Below are 16423 nucleotides of genomic sequence, written 5' to 3'. Positions count from 1 at the left end.
GAACTGGTTGGATCTCCTTGCAGTCCAAGGGACTCTCAACAGTCTTCTCCAACAGTTCAAAATCATCAGTTCTTTGGCGCTCAGCTTTCTTCACAGTCCAACTCTCACATCCATACATGACTACTGAAAAAACCATAGCTTTGACTAGATGGACCTTTGTGGGCAAAGTAATGTCTCTGCTTTTGAATATACTATCTAGGTTGATCATAACTTTTCTTCCAGGGAGTAAGCGTCTTTCAATTTCATGGCTGCAGTCACCATCTACAGTGATTTTGTAGCCCCCCCAAAATAGTCTGACACTTTCCACTGTTTCTCCATCTATTTCCCATGAAGTGATGGGACCAGTTGCCATGATCTTCGTTTTCTGAATGTTGAGCTTTAAGCCAACTTTTTCACTCTCCACTTTCACTTTCATCAAGAATGTGTTAGTAAATGTATAATATAGGTATAGTCTGTTAAAGATGTTACCTTTTCCACTGAACTGACCTTATCTTGGTTTTATGTTACTTATTTTGTAATTTTTAAAAATATTTTTATTTTGTTTTGTATACTTTTTGGTATCTAAGGAGGTTTATATTTTTGTTTTAGTGAGTTGCTTTTATATTTATACTTTAAAAAATTCCTGGGAATTCCCTGGCAGTCCAGCTGACTCTGGACTCCAGTCCTTGGCAGTCCAGCTGACTCTGGACTCCAGTCCTTGGCAGTTCAGAGTCGACTCTTTTACCCTCTGGGCCCAGGTTTGATCCCTCAAGCTGCAGATGTGGCCAAAAAAAAAAAAATTCTTTTAGTTCTCTTTTTTCTTATTTAGAGGTGTGGAGGGGAGGGAATTTTATGCTGTGTTTATTAATGTGTGAATGAACTTACTCTACTCAGTTTTTTTTCTAGTCTCTTTTCCTTTGACTTTATTACTTTGTGAGAATATGCCATTTTATGTATATTCTACTCTCATCAATACCTTTGTTTTAGATTTAATTCTATAAATAGAGTTAATATTAATTTTCCTGAAGTTTTATTGTCTCTTGGTTGGATGAAACTTACTGTCTAGTAGAGATTCCTCAGCCGCGCTTGTGGAAACCTTTTTAAGGGCTTAGATGTTAAAAGTGCGTTCCTACAGTCTTGATGTTTGAAGGATAGCTTGACTCACATATTCTTAGATTTCTTAAAAATGATTGCCCTGCCATTGTCTTGTTTATATGTTGCTGATGCCAAGCTGGTTTTCTTTTCTTTGTTGATGATGTGGTCTTTTTTGAAGATGTGAGTTTTTCTTTATCTGTAAAATTGAATTATTTTACTTAGTTATGTCTCTGTGTTGACTATTCTAGATAAATTTTCCCTGGTATGTGTTTTCAGATTGTAGATTGATGTTTTCTTTGAGTCAGTAATTATAGTTTTGAATATTAGTTCAACTGTTTCATTCTTCAGTGACCTTTGCTTATTGGAAGTTTGGAAAGTTCACTTGGGTGAACCTGGGTGAAATCCTAGTTAATATAACCCATATCAGTGGCTACTAGGGCCCTGCTATATCCTTCTTTTGGACGTCTCCTTTTGAAACTTGGAGCTCTGGTCCTGAATGTTTATACACTTATATGTAAGTTAACTTTTAGTTGTCTCATCTTCTTATAATGCTCTGAGTGATTTTATTTGCTTTCTTCCTTGGTCTGTATGTTTTTTATGAGGACTTCTGTAATGTTTAGAAATTAGGGGCCAGTCATTATCCTGTAAATAATTCATTTCTGTTTTTATGTGTTATGCTGGAAAATAATAGTGTTTGCTTTAAAATAATTTATAATTTACATTTATATAATTGAGTAATCGCTTGTACTTCTCTTTCTGTGTCCCCATGACCACTCCATTGTTTTCCTTAAGCTCGTTGGGATTATTTATCATTGAAATAATTAGATTTTATTAAATAGCTATGGTTTTTTCAGTAGTTGTGTATGGATGTGAGAGTTGGACTGTAAAGAAGTCTGAGTGCTAATTGATGCTTTTGAACTGTGGTGCTGGAGAAGACTCTTGAGAGTCCCTTGGACTGCAAGATCAAACCAGTGAATCCTAAAGGAATCAACCCTGAATACTGATTGGAAGGACCAATGCTGAAGGTGAAGCTCCAATGCTTTTGGCCATCTGATGTGAGGAGTCGACTCACTGAAACAGATCCTGATACTGGGAAGAAGTGAGGGCAAGGGGAGAAGGAGGCAACAGAAGATGAGACGGTTGGATGGCATCATTGACACAATGGACATGAGTTTGAGCAAGCTCCAGGAGATACTGAAGGACAGGGAAATCTGGTGTGCTGCAGTTCTTGTGATTGCAAAGAGTCGGACACAACTTAGCAACTGAACAATTAAATAGCTAGCTCTTAATCATATGTATGTACCTGGAGTTAGTACTGAATTTTGTCCTGTCCCTAAACACCCACATTCATAGCAGAGTTCTACTCATATTAAGCAGGAATTCTAAAGTTTCGTTCAATTTTCTTTTCTCAAGTGACATAATTTAATGCTGATGGGGAAAAAAAGAAAGGTAAAGGAAGTCTGGCATGTTTCACAGTGCATTAACAGGATTATGGTATCTAGTGAAGAGTCAACTCTTCACATGAGGTGGCCAAAGTACTGGAGTTTCAGCTTTAGCATCATTCGTTCCAAAGAAATCCCAGGGCTGATCTCCTTCCAAATGGACTGGTTGGATCTCCTTGCAGTCCAAGGGACTCTCAACAGTCTTCTCCAACAGTTCAAAATCATCAGTTCTTTGACACTCAACCTTCTTCACAGTCCAACTCTCACATCCATACATGACCACTGGAAAAACCATAGCCTTGACTAGACGGACCTTAGTCGGCAAAGTAACATCTCTGCCTTTGAATATGCTGTCTAGGTTGATCATAACTTTTCTTCCAAGGAGTAAGCGTCTTTTAATTTCATGGCTGCAGTCACTATCTGCAGTGATTTTGGAGCCCCCAAAATTAAAGTCTGACACTGTTTCCACTGTTTCCCCATCTATTTCCCATGAAGTGATGGGACCGGATGCCATGATCTTCGTTTTTACAGACCTTTTAATTCTGTTCTGAGACTGTGTACTTGCTACTTTGGATTTTTGAAATGCTTTGTTTTGTGAAATACTGATGGAGTTTTAAAAAGTGTTTTTTTTTTTTTTTTTAAATTAAGCTACCCCATTTAAATTAAGTTTAAAAAATTTTGTACTAGTTTTAATAAAATATACAAGTTTGGGAACAATATTGTATCCACCTCAGAGAGTGGCACAAAATGTCAAAGGACTTAAAACTTTCATGTGAGAAACAGCAAAAAGAACAAAGATGTTTAGCTTGAATGAGAGAAAACTGAACTCTTAAGAGCTAGAATCAGCAAACAGAAATTAGAGGGATATAGAGTTTGGCTCAATACAACTAAAAACATTTCAGTAGAGTGAGCTGGTACCAACAAGAGTTCTGTGACCACTTGTATAAGATGACATTTATTATAGAAGTAGGACAAGATTATTTTGTAAAATAGTATAAAACCAGGAGGGGAAAAAAATCATCCTTAAGTTTGTTTTCATGATTGTAATAGTTTGACAGAAACTGTAGGATATGAAAAGTAGCATATTGTCTGTGAATGGAAGCTCCAACTAAAAGAATTAAAGGAAAGGGAGAATAAAGGCAGTTTTTCAGAGATTAAAAACATTAAAAAAAAATTAAAGTATACTTCCCTACAGTGAGTCTGCCTGCAGGTTTGATTCCTATGTTGGGAAGATCCCCTGAGGAGGGAATGGCAACCCACTCCAGTACTCTTGTCTGGAGAATTTCATGGACAGAGGAGCCTGGCAGGCTACAGTTCATGGGGTCACAAAGAGCTGGACATGACTGAGTGACTTTTACCTACAGTGAAATGCGTAGAATTTTAAGTGTATTGTTCTATTAGTTGTCTTGAGCATACTTTTTTTTGTTTTAGTTTTGACAGAACACAAACCATTACAGCCTAAATGCCCCTTTTAAGATGTGTTGATAGAACATTAACGTCACCTCAGAATAGAGACCTTGTTCCTCTTGATTGTGTATTTTAATTCAGTTTCTGCTTTCACGTTTCCCTGTAATCAAGCTTTGTTGGGTCTAAGTATTTATTGTAAGCTAGAACTGATATTGTACTTTATATAAACATTTTATTGAGTGCTTACTCAGATTCTTTATATACATTTGTATTTCTCACCTTAACCCTGCAAGGTTGTTAATGTCCACATTTGCAGGTGACACAGTTGAAGCGCTAATGAATTTAATTAAGCCAGTGATACAGAACTGTTAAGTGCTAAGAATTGAACTCTAGACTGTAGAGCAGTGTTGCCCAATAGAATTTTTTGTGGTGGAAATGTTCTGTATCTGAATTACTACTACATTAGCCATTAGTCACGTGTGGCTATTTGAGCACCTGAGATGTGGTTAGCGTAGCTGAGGAGCTTTGCTGAAAATTTTAAACTTTTATTTAATACTAGCTAATTAAGATGTTAACTAGCCATAGCTCTTGAGCACATAGACTGCAGGTGCCCTTTCGGATTTCTGGCCCTGCAAGGTGACAGCCAGGCTGTTATTAAGCTAATAAACAAGTGTTCCCTGAATCACTCTTAGCATATCTAAGGCTTGTTTTCTTTTTAAGTTTTTAATTGTGAAAATTTCAAGCATATGAAAACAATGATTCTGTGCATTCTTTTTCATCTGTGACCCCTACCCCCTGGATCATTTTGTCAAATCCCAGGCATCGTTTCAAAATGGCTGACTTTTATTTATTTATTTTTTTTAGTATTTGAAAAATTTATTAGTATTATTTTTTAATTTTTTCTTATTGTTTTACTTTATTTTACTTTACAATACTGTATTGGTTTTGTCATACATTGACATGAATCCACCACGGGTGTACATGCATTCCCAAACATGCACCCTCCTCCCACCTCCCTCCCCATAACATCTCTCTCGGTCATCCCCATGCACCAGCCCCAAGCATGCTGTATCCTGCGTCAGACATAGACTGGCAATTCGATTCTTACATGATAGTATACATGTTACAATGCCATTCTCCCAAATCATCCCACCCTCTCCCTCTCCCTCTGAGTCCAAAAGTCCGTTATACACATCTGTGTCTTTTTTGCTGTCTTGCATACAGGGTCGTCATTGCCATCTTTCTAAATTCCATATATATGTGTTAGTATACTGTATTGGTGTTTTTCTTTCTGGCTTACTTCATTCTGTATAATCGGCTCCAGTTTCATCCATCTCATCAGAACTGATTCAAATGAATTCTTTTTAACAGGTGAGTAATACTCCATTTTAAAGCTGAATTTTTCTTTTATCATTTAGCTTGATTTGAGGCTGCATTCCTTTTAATCAATTTTGAAAACAATTGCACTGAAGAAAACAATGAAAAGATATGTTTAATACTAAAGAAGATTAATGTTAACATTATGTAATGCTTCCCTTGTGGCTCAACTGGTAAAGAATCAGCCTGACATGCAGGAGACCTGGGTTCAATCCCAGGGGAGGGAAGAGCCCCTGGAGAAAGAAAAGGCTACCCACTCCAGTATTCTGGCCTGGAGAATTCCATGGTTTGTATAGTCCATGGGGTCGCAATGAGTCAGACACAACCGAGTGATTTGCACTATGTAATGTTAATGTCAAATCTAAATGGCATATATTATATATTTGTGTTACATATAATCTTAAGTCTTCTATTTTAAATCACCTAAATCATTATTTTCTATTAACATAAATAGCCATAGATTCTTTTACTTGCCATGTCACATTCACACATCTTCAGTCAGTTCAGTTCAGTTGCTCAGTAGTGTCCGACTCTTTGTGACCCCATGAACTACAGCATGCCAGGCCTTTCTGTCCCTCACCAATTCCCGAAGTTTACCCAAACTCATGTCCATCGAGTTGGTGATGCCATCCAGCCATCTCATCCTCTGTCGTCCCCTTCTCCTCCTGCCCCCAATCCCTCCCAGCATCAGGGTCTTTTCCAATGAGTCAACTCTTTGCATGACGTGGCCAAAGTATTGGAGTTTCAGCTTTAACATCAGTCCTTCCAATGAACACCCAGGACGGAGCTCCTTTAGGATGGACTGGTTGGATCTCCTTGCAGTCCAAGGGACTCTCAAGAGTCTTCTCCAACACCACAGTTCAAAAGCATCAATTCTTTGGCAGGGAACCTTTTTTTCCTTTAACAAGGGTTTGGAGAAAAAGGATGAACTTCCTGTCAGCAATAGGTCTGGACTTTTCACAGCTTATTGAACTATTTTATGTATATGAGTAGCCAACTGTTGTAGAGATTTCTTACCCTCCATATTCTTATTAGCAAAATTAGAAATAAGTTTTTACAAGGGTCAGTGAAATAATTTTCTTGTTGTTGTTCAGTCGCTCAGTCACATCCAGCTCTTTGCGACCCCTTGGACTGTAGCACACCAGGCTTCCCTATCCTTCACCATCTTCCGAAGCTTGCTCAAATTCATGTCCATCGAGTCAGTGATGCCATCCAACCATCTCATCCTCTGTCGTCCCCTTCTCCTGCCTTCAGTCTTTCCCAGCATCAGAGTCTTTTCCAATGAGTTGGCCCTTCACATCAGGTGGCTGAAGTATTGGACATTCAGCTTCAGTCCTTCCAATGAATATTCAGGACTGATTTCTTTTAGGATTTGACTGGTTGGATCTCCTTGCAGTCCAAAGGACTCTCAAGAGTCTTCTTAAACACCATAGTTCAAAAGCATCATTTCTTCAGTGCTCAGCCTTCTTTATGCTCCAACTCTCACATCCATACATGACTATTAGAAAACCATAGCTTTGACTGTATGGACCTTTGCCAGCAATGTAATGTCTCTGCATTTTAATATGCTGTCTAGGTTTGTTATAGCTCTTCTTCCAAGAAGCAAGCATCTTTTAATTTCATGGCTGCAGTCACCGTCTGCAGTGATTTTGGAGCCCAAGAAAATAAAGTCTGTCAGTTTCCATTGTATTCCTGTTTATTTGCCATGAAGTGATGGGACTGGATGCCATGGCCATAGTTTTTTGAATGTTGAGCCAGCTTTTTCACTCTCCTCTTTCAACCTTCATCAAGAGGCTCTTTAGTTCCTCTTTACTTTCTGCCATAAGGGTGATATCATCTTCATATCTGAGGTTATTCATATTTCTCCCAGCAGTCTTGATTCCAGCTTGAACTTCATCCAGCCTGGCATTTTGCATGATGTACTCTGCATATAAGTTAAATATACAACCTTGATGTACTCCTTTCCCAGCCTTGACATACTTTCCATATTATGACAAAAAAATCCTAAAGTTGTGACTTTCAGATGCTATGATCTGTTGGTATCAGTGCCTCAGCTGAGCCAAGGTGCTGATGGACAGTGCCAGAACACCTAGAGGGTTCCCTTCTGGGCAGGTTCTGCTCTTCCCTGGTGGCTCAGTGCAGTGCAGGAGACCGCCTGCAATCCAAGAGAAGCAGGTTTGGATCCCTGGGTTGGGAAGATCCCTTGGAGAAAGGCAGGGCAACCCACTCCCTGTATTCTAATCATTCCACGGACAGAGGAACCTGGTGGGCTATAGTCCAGGGGTCGCGAGAGTTGAACACAACTGAGAGGCTAAATCAACCAGTTTTTAAAATTCTTTTCTGTTATCCAGATTAGATACATTTTTTTTTTACATCTGTTTTTCCTGTACAGTGATTCTTTCCAGTTATCTCCATTCTAGTGTTGGGTCTATACAGTGAGTTCTATCCTCATCTCCTCTAAGATGTTGCAAAGGGTTCACTAGTTAACTTCTTCCAACATTTTCATAATAGCTAATTTAAAGTATTGAATAGAAGTCTCTGTATTTGTGGATTTTTTTCTCTTCTATGCAAGTTGAGATTTTCCTGTTTTTTCAAATGCCACATAATCTTGGATTTTATCCTGGATGTTCTGAATATTAGTATCAGACTTTGGGTCTTGTTTTAAAGCCTTTGGAGAATGTTAATTTTGTTTTAGCAAATCTGGTTAGATTCAGGCTGTAAGCCCCAACTATTTCTATGGACTGTAGTTCTTACATCAGTTCAGGTTTTAAAATCTTTGTAGTTCTGTTGGCTCTGTCCTGCTTATGTGCCATCCAGTAGCTGCTCTGAGGCCTGCATGATCTGTCTATGGGTTCAGTTCTCAAAGTCTTGTGTGTTGTGATCAGATCCATGCATGTTTATGAACCCTGGAATTCATAAACATCTTTATGAGATTGCTTTCCCCAGTTCCACCTCCTTTGCAATGTTTCTGATATTTTGTTTCCTTGGCTCCTTGTCTCACCTTCTGACTAGAAAGCTGAGGTTCTCCTTATTTTGCTCTGCTGCATACTTCTGTGATCATGCCCATATTTGGCTAGAAGCTTATCAATTTTATTGATCTTCTCAAAGGACCAGAATTTGGTTTCACTGGTTTCCTTTTTGTTTTTTCCTGTTTCATTCATTCTGTTCTTTTTACTTTTGTTTTCTCTGCTTACTTTGAGTTTAGTTTGCTCTTATGTTTCTAATTTCTTAAGGTAGAAGCTGAGATGATAATTGGAGATCTTTTAGATTACAGGTTTTTTTCCTGATCACTTTCATAATTTTCTCTTTTGTCCTTAATTTTTAGCATTAGGATTGTGATGCGCCTCTTTTTATTTTTTTGCTTGCTTTTTGTTTTGTTTTGCTCTTTTCTTTCTTTCTTTCTTTTTTTTTTAGTTCATCCTGCTTGGAGTTTGTTGAGATTCTTGGATTTGTGGGTTTAGAGTTTTTGTCAAATTTGCAGTTTTTTGATATTTTTCCCTCTTTAGTTTTTCGGTCCTCTTCTCTGACTCCTGTTACATGTATGTGTTAGACCATTAGACCGCTTTATATTGTGCCACAGGTAGGAGTTCTGTGTTCTGTCTCTCATTTTCCTCTTTCGTCTTCCATTCTGGATTGGTTCTTTTCAGGTTCACGCAGCCACTTACGTTCTCTGTCATGGTTTTGTTCACTGCACCAGTTTCAGGTTCACTGCAGTGTTTAATATTTTAAGCCCATATCGTTAACTTTTCATTTTTGATGCTATATTTTTCTATTATACAATTTCTATTCCTTAATAATTCCATTTTTCTATTAAGATTTCCTGTTTGTTTTCTGATTATGTTCATGGTTTTCCTTTCAGTCTTTTAATAATACATAACAGAAACTTTTTAAAGTCTGCCTGCAACTTCTGCCATTATTTCTGAATCTTGTTTCTGTTGATTGTTTTTTTTTTTTTTTTCTGTAGGTCAGAGTCACAGTTTCCTGTTTCTTCCCTTTTCTAATGATTCCTCTTTTTTCATAATGTATATTATGGATGCTAGGGTATTACGTGTCTGGATCTTGTTCTTTTGTAATAAAGTTTTGTTTTGGCAAGTGGTTAATTAGCTTGTGCATCAGCTTGTTCTTATTTTTAAGTTTTAATAAAAATGAATCTAGATTATCCTTATTCCTAAGGTTTTGAGTATTTAATGAAGCCTAACTGTTTGGCACTCAAATGTCTCCCAGCCATATATAAGCAGCAATAGCTGTTTAGCTCATGGAGGCCTGGCGTGCTGTGATTTATGGGATTGCAAAGAGTCGGACACGACTGAGTGACTGAATTGAACTGAACCTGGTAGTTTTTCTTTGCCAACTTGAGTAGAAATCTGCAGTATACCTGACCAATTTAATATTTGACCAAGACTCTTGTGCAGATTTCTAAAACTTCATATCTGTACAGTTCTTCTTGATGATACCTTGCTCTATAAATTTCATCTTTTTAGGCAGTTTCTAATTCTGATACCTACTTAGATCAGTAAGACTGCCATGTTTTGTTTTTGTTCTTCCTCTCTATTCTACAGTCTGGAAAATTCCTCTGGGGAGAAAAAAAAAGATTTTCTTGAGATTTACCTTGTTTCCCTTCAGAAAGTGCACAATCCTGTGTTGGCCCTTGTCCAGTGGCTGAAAATAGTTATTTATTTACTTAACTAGTTTCATGCTTGGCAGGAGCGTCGACTGTATCAGTTATTCCTATACATTTAGAAGCAGGAGTCTCAGCGTATGTTGTCAACATTTAGCACATGGGATTTGAACAGTTCATTCTGCTTTAATTATGTCCTGTTTAGCTTTACTGTTTCTGTAGCAGTGTTGATATTTTAAATTTTAGTTGCTAATGAAAACTTAACAGTCTATAATGTTCTAATATTTTGATACTATTATGTTTAATTTTGAATTAATATGAGGCAGGTGAAGAATAGAATAATATGGCATTCATTGCATGCTAAGGGAGACCCTTATTCATAATTCTAAAATTTCAGGAACTCTCCATATACAAGAATTTCAGAGACAGAATTGTGGACATGTATTTTTATTTAGTTTGATGATTTTACTGTGAAGACTTAATATGTCTGCCCACTATGTCATTTTACAAAGCTTGTTTTAAATGAACTGATGTGAAATCTTTGCTCACAGTATACTGTGTAGTATTTCTATCTCTTTTTCCCTAAATACATTTTCTAAAAAATTTAATTTAAGTCTACAAGTTTGGTTAAAACAATATTAAGAACCTTATGATGAAAAAAAAGAAAGAATCTTATTGTGGTGAATTTATTTCCATGGTTCTGTAGAATGAACTTTAGTGATAGTGTTACATGGGAGTTGCAAAAACAAGCAAATTGCTATTTTTTTATTCATTTACATCTTTTAAATGGTTCAGAAAAGGATACCTTATGATTATATCTTCTAAATATATTTTAAGACTGCTTTTATAAGATTGGATTTTGATTAGACACTTATATTAAAACTGAATTATGCATATATCTGGCTTTATGTTTGGAGGAAAGAAATTGTTGAGTGAAATACGTTGCACTCTTTCCTATTTTTCTTGTAAACCCTGTATGCCATTAGAGTTTATCCTTGGGCAAATGAAGAATTTTTTAGGAATTTTTCTGGGATAAGGTAAGTTGAATATCTGTTGTTACTTTTTCCAGTAAACTACTACTCTTATTTGTAATGAGTGACCTGTTGTAGGAGTAGTGCTTTTTAGGAAAAAAAAATAGATTGAAGTCTGTTTCCTTAAATGCACATGAAGGGTATGCCATCTTTAATTACTTTTATAGGTCACATTGACAAGATAATTGGGTTAGTGGCATTGAGTATAATTTCAATATAGAAGACTACCAAATTTCATTAATGGGAACATAATCATTAGGAACTGAAACATAATTACTGTTCTGAAGTGTGATAAAATAAAAAGCTAAGTACTGTACCATCTCATATTCAAATAGAGTTTGGTTTTTGATTTTCATTTGGCAGATTCAGTTATTTGGGGGAATTTTCTAGTTGGTTAGTTGTTTTATGTGTGTGCTTTTTTGTCACCTTATTTTTGGCATTTTTATTGCCTATTTGGCTTCCCTGGTGGCTCAGTCGGCCTGCGGTGCAGGAGACACAGGTTCAATCTCTGGGTCGGGAAGATCCCCTGGATCTTCCAGTATGGCTACCCACTCCAGTATTCTGACCTGGGAAATCCCATGGACAGAGGAGCCCGGCGGGCTACAGTCCATAGGGTCACGCAGAATTGGACACAACCAAATTGACTTAGCCGGCAGGTACGCATGCACTTATGCACGCACTGAGTAAGCAAAGAAGCAAAAGGTGAGGTAAAGTTGAATTTGTTGATTGGAAGATCTGTTAGAAGATGACAGCTCTGGGCTTTAATAATACTTAATAAAATTTCTGTATGTGGTGCAGAGAGCTCTCAACCAGGACTGACTGGGAGAGGGCCTCAACTGTTAAGCCCTCCAGCACTTCTCTGGGTATTTTGCCCCTGACTTGGTTTGTAATTTCTGGCAACAGATGCACGAAGGAGCCCGTGCAGATTTTGGGATGTCTTTTTCCTGAATAGTTGCGTCGTTTTCAGTGCTCTGTCTTGCAGACCTCAGCCTCCCTGAGATTCAGTCTTCGTCTGCTCGTCTCCGTGGACTGTCGTGTGCCCTGAGACTCTTCTTCGTGTGCTGTGATCTGTAGAGCAGTGAGGTTACCCAGTGTATCGTGTCCCTCCCCCGCCTCCGCAGTTCACAGCCCCTGCTGCCTGTTGTTCAGTGTCTGACAACAGTTAGCTTATACATTTTGTCTCATTTTGTTGTTTAAGATAAAAGGACGCATTTCTCCTCACTTCACTGTGGCCAAAAGTGGAACTTCCCTTACTATATTTTTACAGAAATAAAGTTGTAGAAAGCTAATTGAAGGTTTTAAGAACAATGTACTTAAATTATTCTTTGTATGAATGTTTTTGTTGTTGTTTAGTTGCTATGTCTTTTCCGACTCTTCTGCGACCCCATGGGCTATTGGCCCACGAGCCTCCTCTGACCATGGGATTTCTCCGGCAAGAATACTGGAGTAGGTTGCCCTTTTCTTCTTCAGGGACCTTCCCAACCCAGGAATGGAACCCTTGTCTCCCGCATTGACAGGAGGATTCTTTCCCACTGAGCTACCAGGGAAGCCCTTGATGTGGTTCCTGGAAAACAGTGAGAAGTCATGAGTGTCACTTTTAATTAGCTTCCTTTAATGCCTTTTACTATTATTACAAGAAAAACGTTGCTTTAGGCTTTCTGCTGGGTAAATAGGAACACTAAATTCAGTTGCTTAGTCTTACGTTTCTTTGGCTGTGTCTGGTTGAGTTACTGCTGCTGCTCTCCCCTCCCTCGTATCCCTCAGATCACTTTGCTTGTTGACTGTGGAAGAATCAGAGAGTTAGGAAGCTATTGCAGAGAAACTAGGACTGATGAATCTATTAGAGGTTGGAAGTGTCAGGGATGAAAGCACAGAGGATAATTAGGTTTCTTGTTTTGTCATCTGAATGAGGTTGAGTTGAAGGAAATGGATCTCTTGAGTGAGATGCTAAAGACTTGGTGAAGAACAGATTCTCGGGTTGGGGGTGGAAATCAGTTGTGTTTTGGACTGTATATTAGGTTTGAGAAGTGAACAATAAAATAAAGATGGTGAGTACATAGTTGATTGTAGAACAGCTTTGTGGTTGGCTTTTGCATTGAGCTTTAGCCAGTTGATTTCTTGGTGCTGAATGTAAAATTTTACATTTTTGTTTCTATACATTTTTCTCCTATGATTTTATTATCATTTGCATTAACTATCTCAGCCAGATTTTTGAGTGTTATTGTTTCAAAAATGAAGACTAAAATTTGTTTAAACTTAGGACAGTAAAGTCTGACATAAATTATCATATCTTTAAGGTGCACAGACTTTCTGTAATGAATACAGTGCTTTAAAAATCGCTGTTATGAAAGCACATGTTGATACATTTATAGAAAAGGAGAACTTGGAACTTCATTACCACATTTGCTCACTTGTCTTTTCCTTATTCTGTCATTGTGCTTATATCACAGTATTTTGATAAATCAGAACTAAATATTTACATTTCTGTAATTATGTGTGTATTTATTGTTGAGCCAAATATTACACTGAGACCGTAATTTCTTACATAAGCTTTATTTCTCCTGGAGTTAAAATCTATCTTACTTATTCATTTCGGTTTCTGTAGACTCATTGGTCATTTTCCCCAAATGTGCCTGTACTCTGTCATGTGCTTATAAATAATATTTTCCATGTTATGAAGTACTCAGGTTCCATTTTTGACTTTGCTAGAAACCTATTCCATGGTGGCCTCTGGAATCCTGTTTCATTTTGGAGTGGTTGTTCTTTTTTCTACATTAGAGTACTGATTTACTAAGTTCCACGTTGTCTTTTTTGTTTGTTTGTTTTGATTTCTTTAAATAACTTCCTAAGGAAGAGTGCAAAGATAAAATTTTAACTTTCTGAGAAGGCTTAAAATGTCCTTTTACTTAGATACTTGATTGACAGTTTAGCTGGGTAAGAAATTCTGAATTTTGAAGACTCTGTGTAGATATTTTATAACTTTCAGCAGTATACCATTTTTACTTTAGAGTAAACCTTCAGTGCTGTTCTGATTACATATCCTTTTTATGTGACTTGGTTTTTTTCCTCTGGCAGTTTTTAAGGACCTTTATTTCTTGGCTTTGAATTTTCATTATAACGTGTGTCTCTTTCTCCCCCTTCTTTAATTTGCATGCACTTGTTTGCCTTTTGTGGCTTCAGAGACTTCTTTCCTTCAGTTAAAAAGAAAATGTTATTTAAAAATATAATTTCCACACCCCCTACCCCAATTTTCACATTATATTAACACTTGTTGGACCTTTTGAAGTCCACTAATGCTTATTTTTTCTACTGTGTGTTTTGTCCCTTTGTCTACCTTTTACTTTCTGTATTTGAATTGTCTATATTAAAAAAAAATTTTGGTTGCTCAGTATGGCTGCATTTTAGTTTTTTTTTCAGTTTTGAATGTGGAATGTGACTTGTAGGATCTCAGTTCCCCAACCAGGGATTAAACCCAGGCTACTGCAGTGAAAGTGCCAAATCCAAATTACTAGGCCACCAGGGAGTTCTGTGTGTGTGTGTGTGTGTGTGTATGTGTGTAATTGGCATTTTTGTGGAATTTAGAAAATGGCAGTAACTTGAGATCATTTTGTTGTGTTTAACAGAATCAGAAGTTTAGCACCAAATTTAAAGTTGTTTACATTTTTACTAAACTTAAATTTTTTCTTTTTTATTTTGACAGAGGTGTTATGAACATAAACAGTACAGAAATGGATTGAAATTCTGTAAACAAATCCTCTCTAATCCCAAATTTGCTGAGCATGGAGGTAAGTGTAAATGTAAGCATAAGTAGGTAAGGTTCTGCTTGCTTATCTGATTTCACTTATTTGGGCTCTGTTACTCCCAGATGCCAAGACTATTTTCCAGAGAGAATGGACCTTATCCTTATGCCTGTGGGAAGATATTTAATACTAATAGTTTGAGTTTATTGTTGAGAAAATGATAACACGATCTACTTGAGTTCTGATTTATTTCTGCTTTGAATATTAGCACCATAGGAAAGGCAAAAGAACCTAGTAAAACAAATATGCTAATTTAAGTTTAATAAGTAAGTTTATTTTAAATGGTTACAAGAAAATTTTGCTTGACAACTTTGGTTGAGCAGAAGAAATTTTATTCCTGAGAGTAAACTTATTCAGAAAGTGTCTGTTTGGGCCTTTGCTCATGAACCAGCATCTTCTTATTTAGAGCATTGTATCTTAGACAGTCATGTTTAAGATGTGATTTATACATACTTTGAAAGTTTATGTAGCGTTAGCCTATGTGAGGGTAGAAGATTGGACAGTGAGAAGTTTGTAGGATAAAGGCAGAGCTTGTAGCTAAACTTTTGAAGAGGCAAAGGAACAGTGAACTTTCACAGGTCTGATTCGTACAGTTAGGAAACATGGTTCTTTGTTAATTGGATAGTGTTCTCTTAGTGTTGAAGAGAGAGAGTAATAATTCTCTGTTAGCTTTCTGTACTCTTGCATACTTTCATTATAATAATAACATTGTTTAAAGACAGAAAGCAGTGGATATTAACTATGTAAAATTTTCTCTCTCCGTTTCCTTCTTAAAAAATAGTTTTGCTTGGGACTTCCTTGAACATCCAGTGGTTGACTCTATGCTTTCATTGCAGGGGGCACAGGTTCAGTCCCTTATCAGGGAACTGAGATCCATGCCGCATGGTATATATGTGTGTATATATATATATATGTGTGTGTGTGTGTGTGTCTATATATATATATATATATATATGTAATTTTGCTAGCCAATTGGATATTAGGTTGTTTTATATTCTTTCTAAAAGTATACATAACAGTAATGTAATATAATAGACAACATAGAGTTTGAGTACAGCATAGAACCAGCTTTCATTGTTTCTAAAGTGTACTTTCCCCTCATATTTCAACACATCTGAAATCAGGTTGCATATGAAGTGTCATAATTTAATTGCAGTAGTTTGTAGCAGCAGTAAGTTATGATTTATTCTAAACTTCCTGACAACCTACATTTTCATTAAAACACTTGAAGGGGTTTCTTACAAGAATAGATTTTTACCTGTTTAACAACAAAGTGTTACTTTCTATGGTACCTTGCTAATTTGGCTAATTGCCAAATATATTTTGTTTGTTTGCTTCTTTTTTCCTTGAATTTACACAGATTTATGATGATTAGTACATACTTTTTTCTTTTTTGCTTCCATTTCTTTATCTCTATTTTACTGTAAATATTGATTCTTCCTTTCTATCTTTAGTCCTTATCATTTATACCAAATTAATTTTTGTATAAATTTAAATTTGTAGTCCTAAAAGTTAGGCAAATTAACTATAACATTTTATACTCCTTTGTGCTTCATAGAATATACATTGTAAAATTAGAACTATTGCTTTTTCCCTTTCTGAAAATTAGTATTTTCCTCAACTCTTTGTATTGTGAATGGTGGATGTCTGACATCTTTAGTTTGTATTTTTAAT

General features: G+C 36.6%; 1 protein-coding gene across 3 annotated transcripts in view; it reads left to right on the top strand.

The window, feature by feature from the left end:
* NAA15 (N-alpha-acetyltransferase 15, NatA auxiliary subunit) overlaps positions 1–16423 on the top strand; it is a 70609-nt gene that overhangs the window by 9269 nt on the left and 44917 nt on the right. For all 3 annotated transcript variants that reach the window (XM_069557304.1, XM_069557303.1, XM_069557302.1), the window contains exon 2: positions 14650–14734. In XM_069557304.1, the coding sequence (XP_069413405.1) occupies positions 14650–14734 (85 nt within the window). The remainder of the gene's footprint in view (positions 1–14649; positions 14735–16423) is intronic.

This window comes from Ovis canadensis, chromosome 17, assembly GCF_042477335.2.
Source record: "Ovis canadensis isolate MfBH-ARS-UI-01 breed Bighorn chromosome 17, ARS-UI_OviCan_v2, whole genome shotgun sequence".
Classification (NCBI taxonomy): domain Eukaryota; kingdom Metazoa; phylum Chordata; class Mammalia; order Artiodactyla; family Bovidae; genus Ovis; species Ovis canadensis.
Note: the sequence above shows the minus strand (reverse complement) of the source record. Positions and strands in the feature narration are given on the sequence as shown.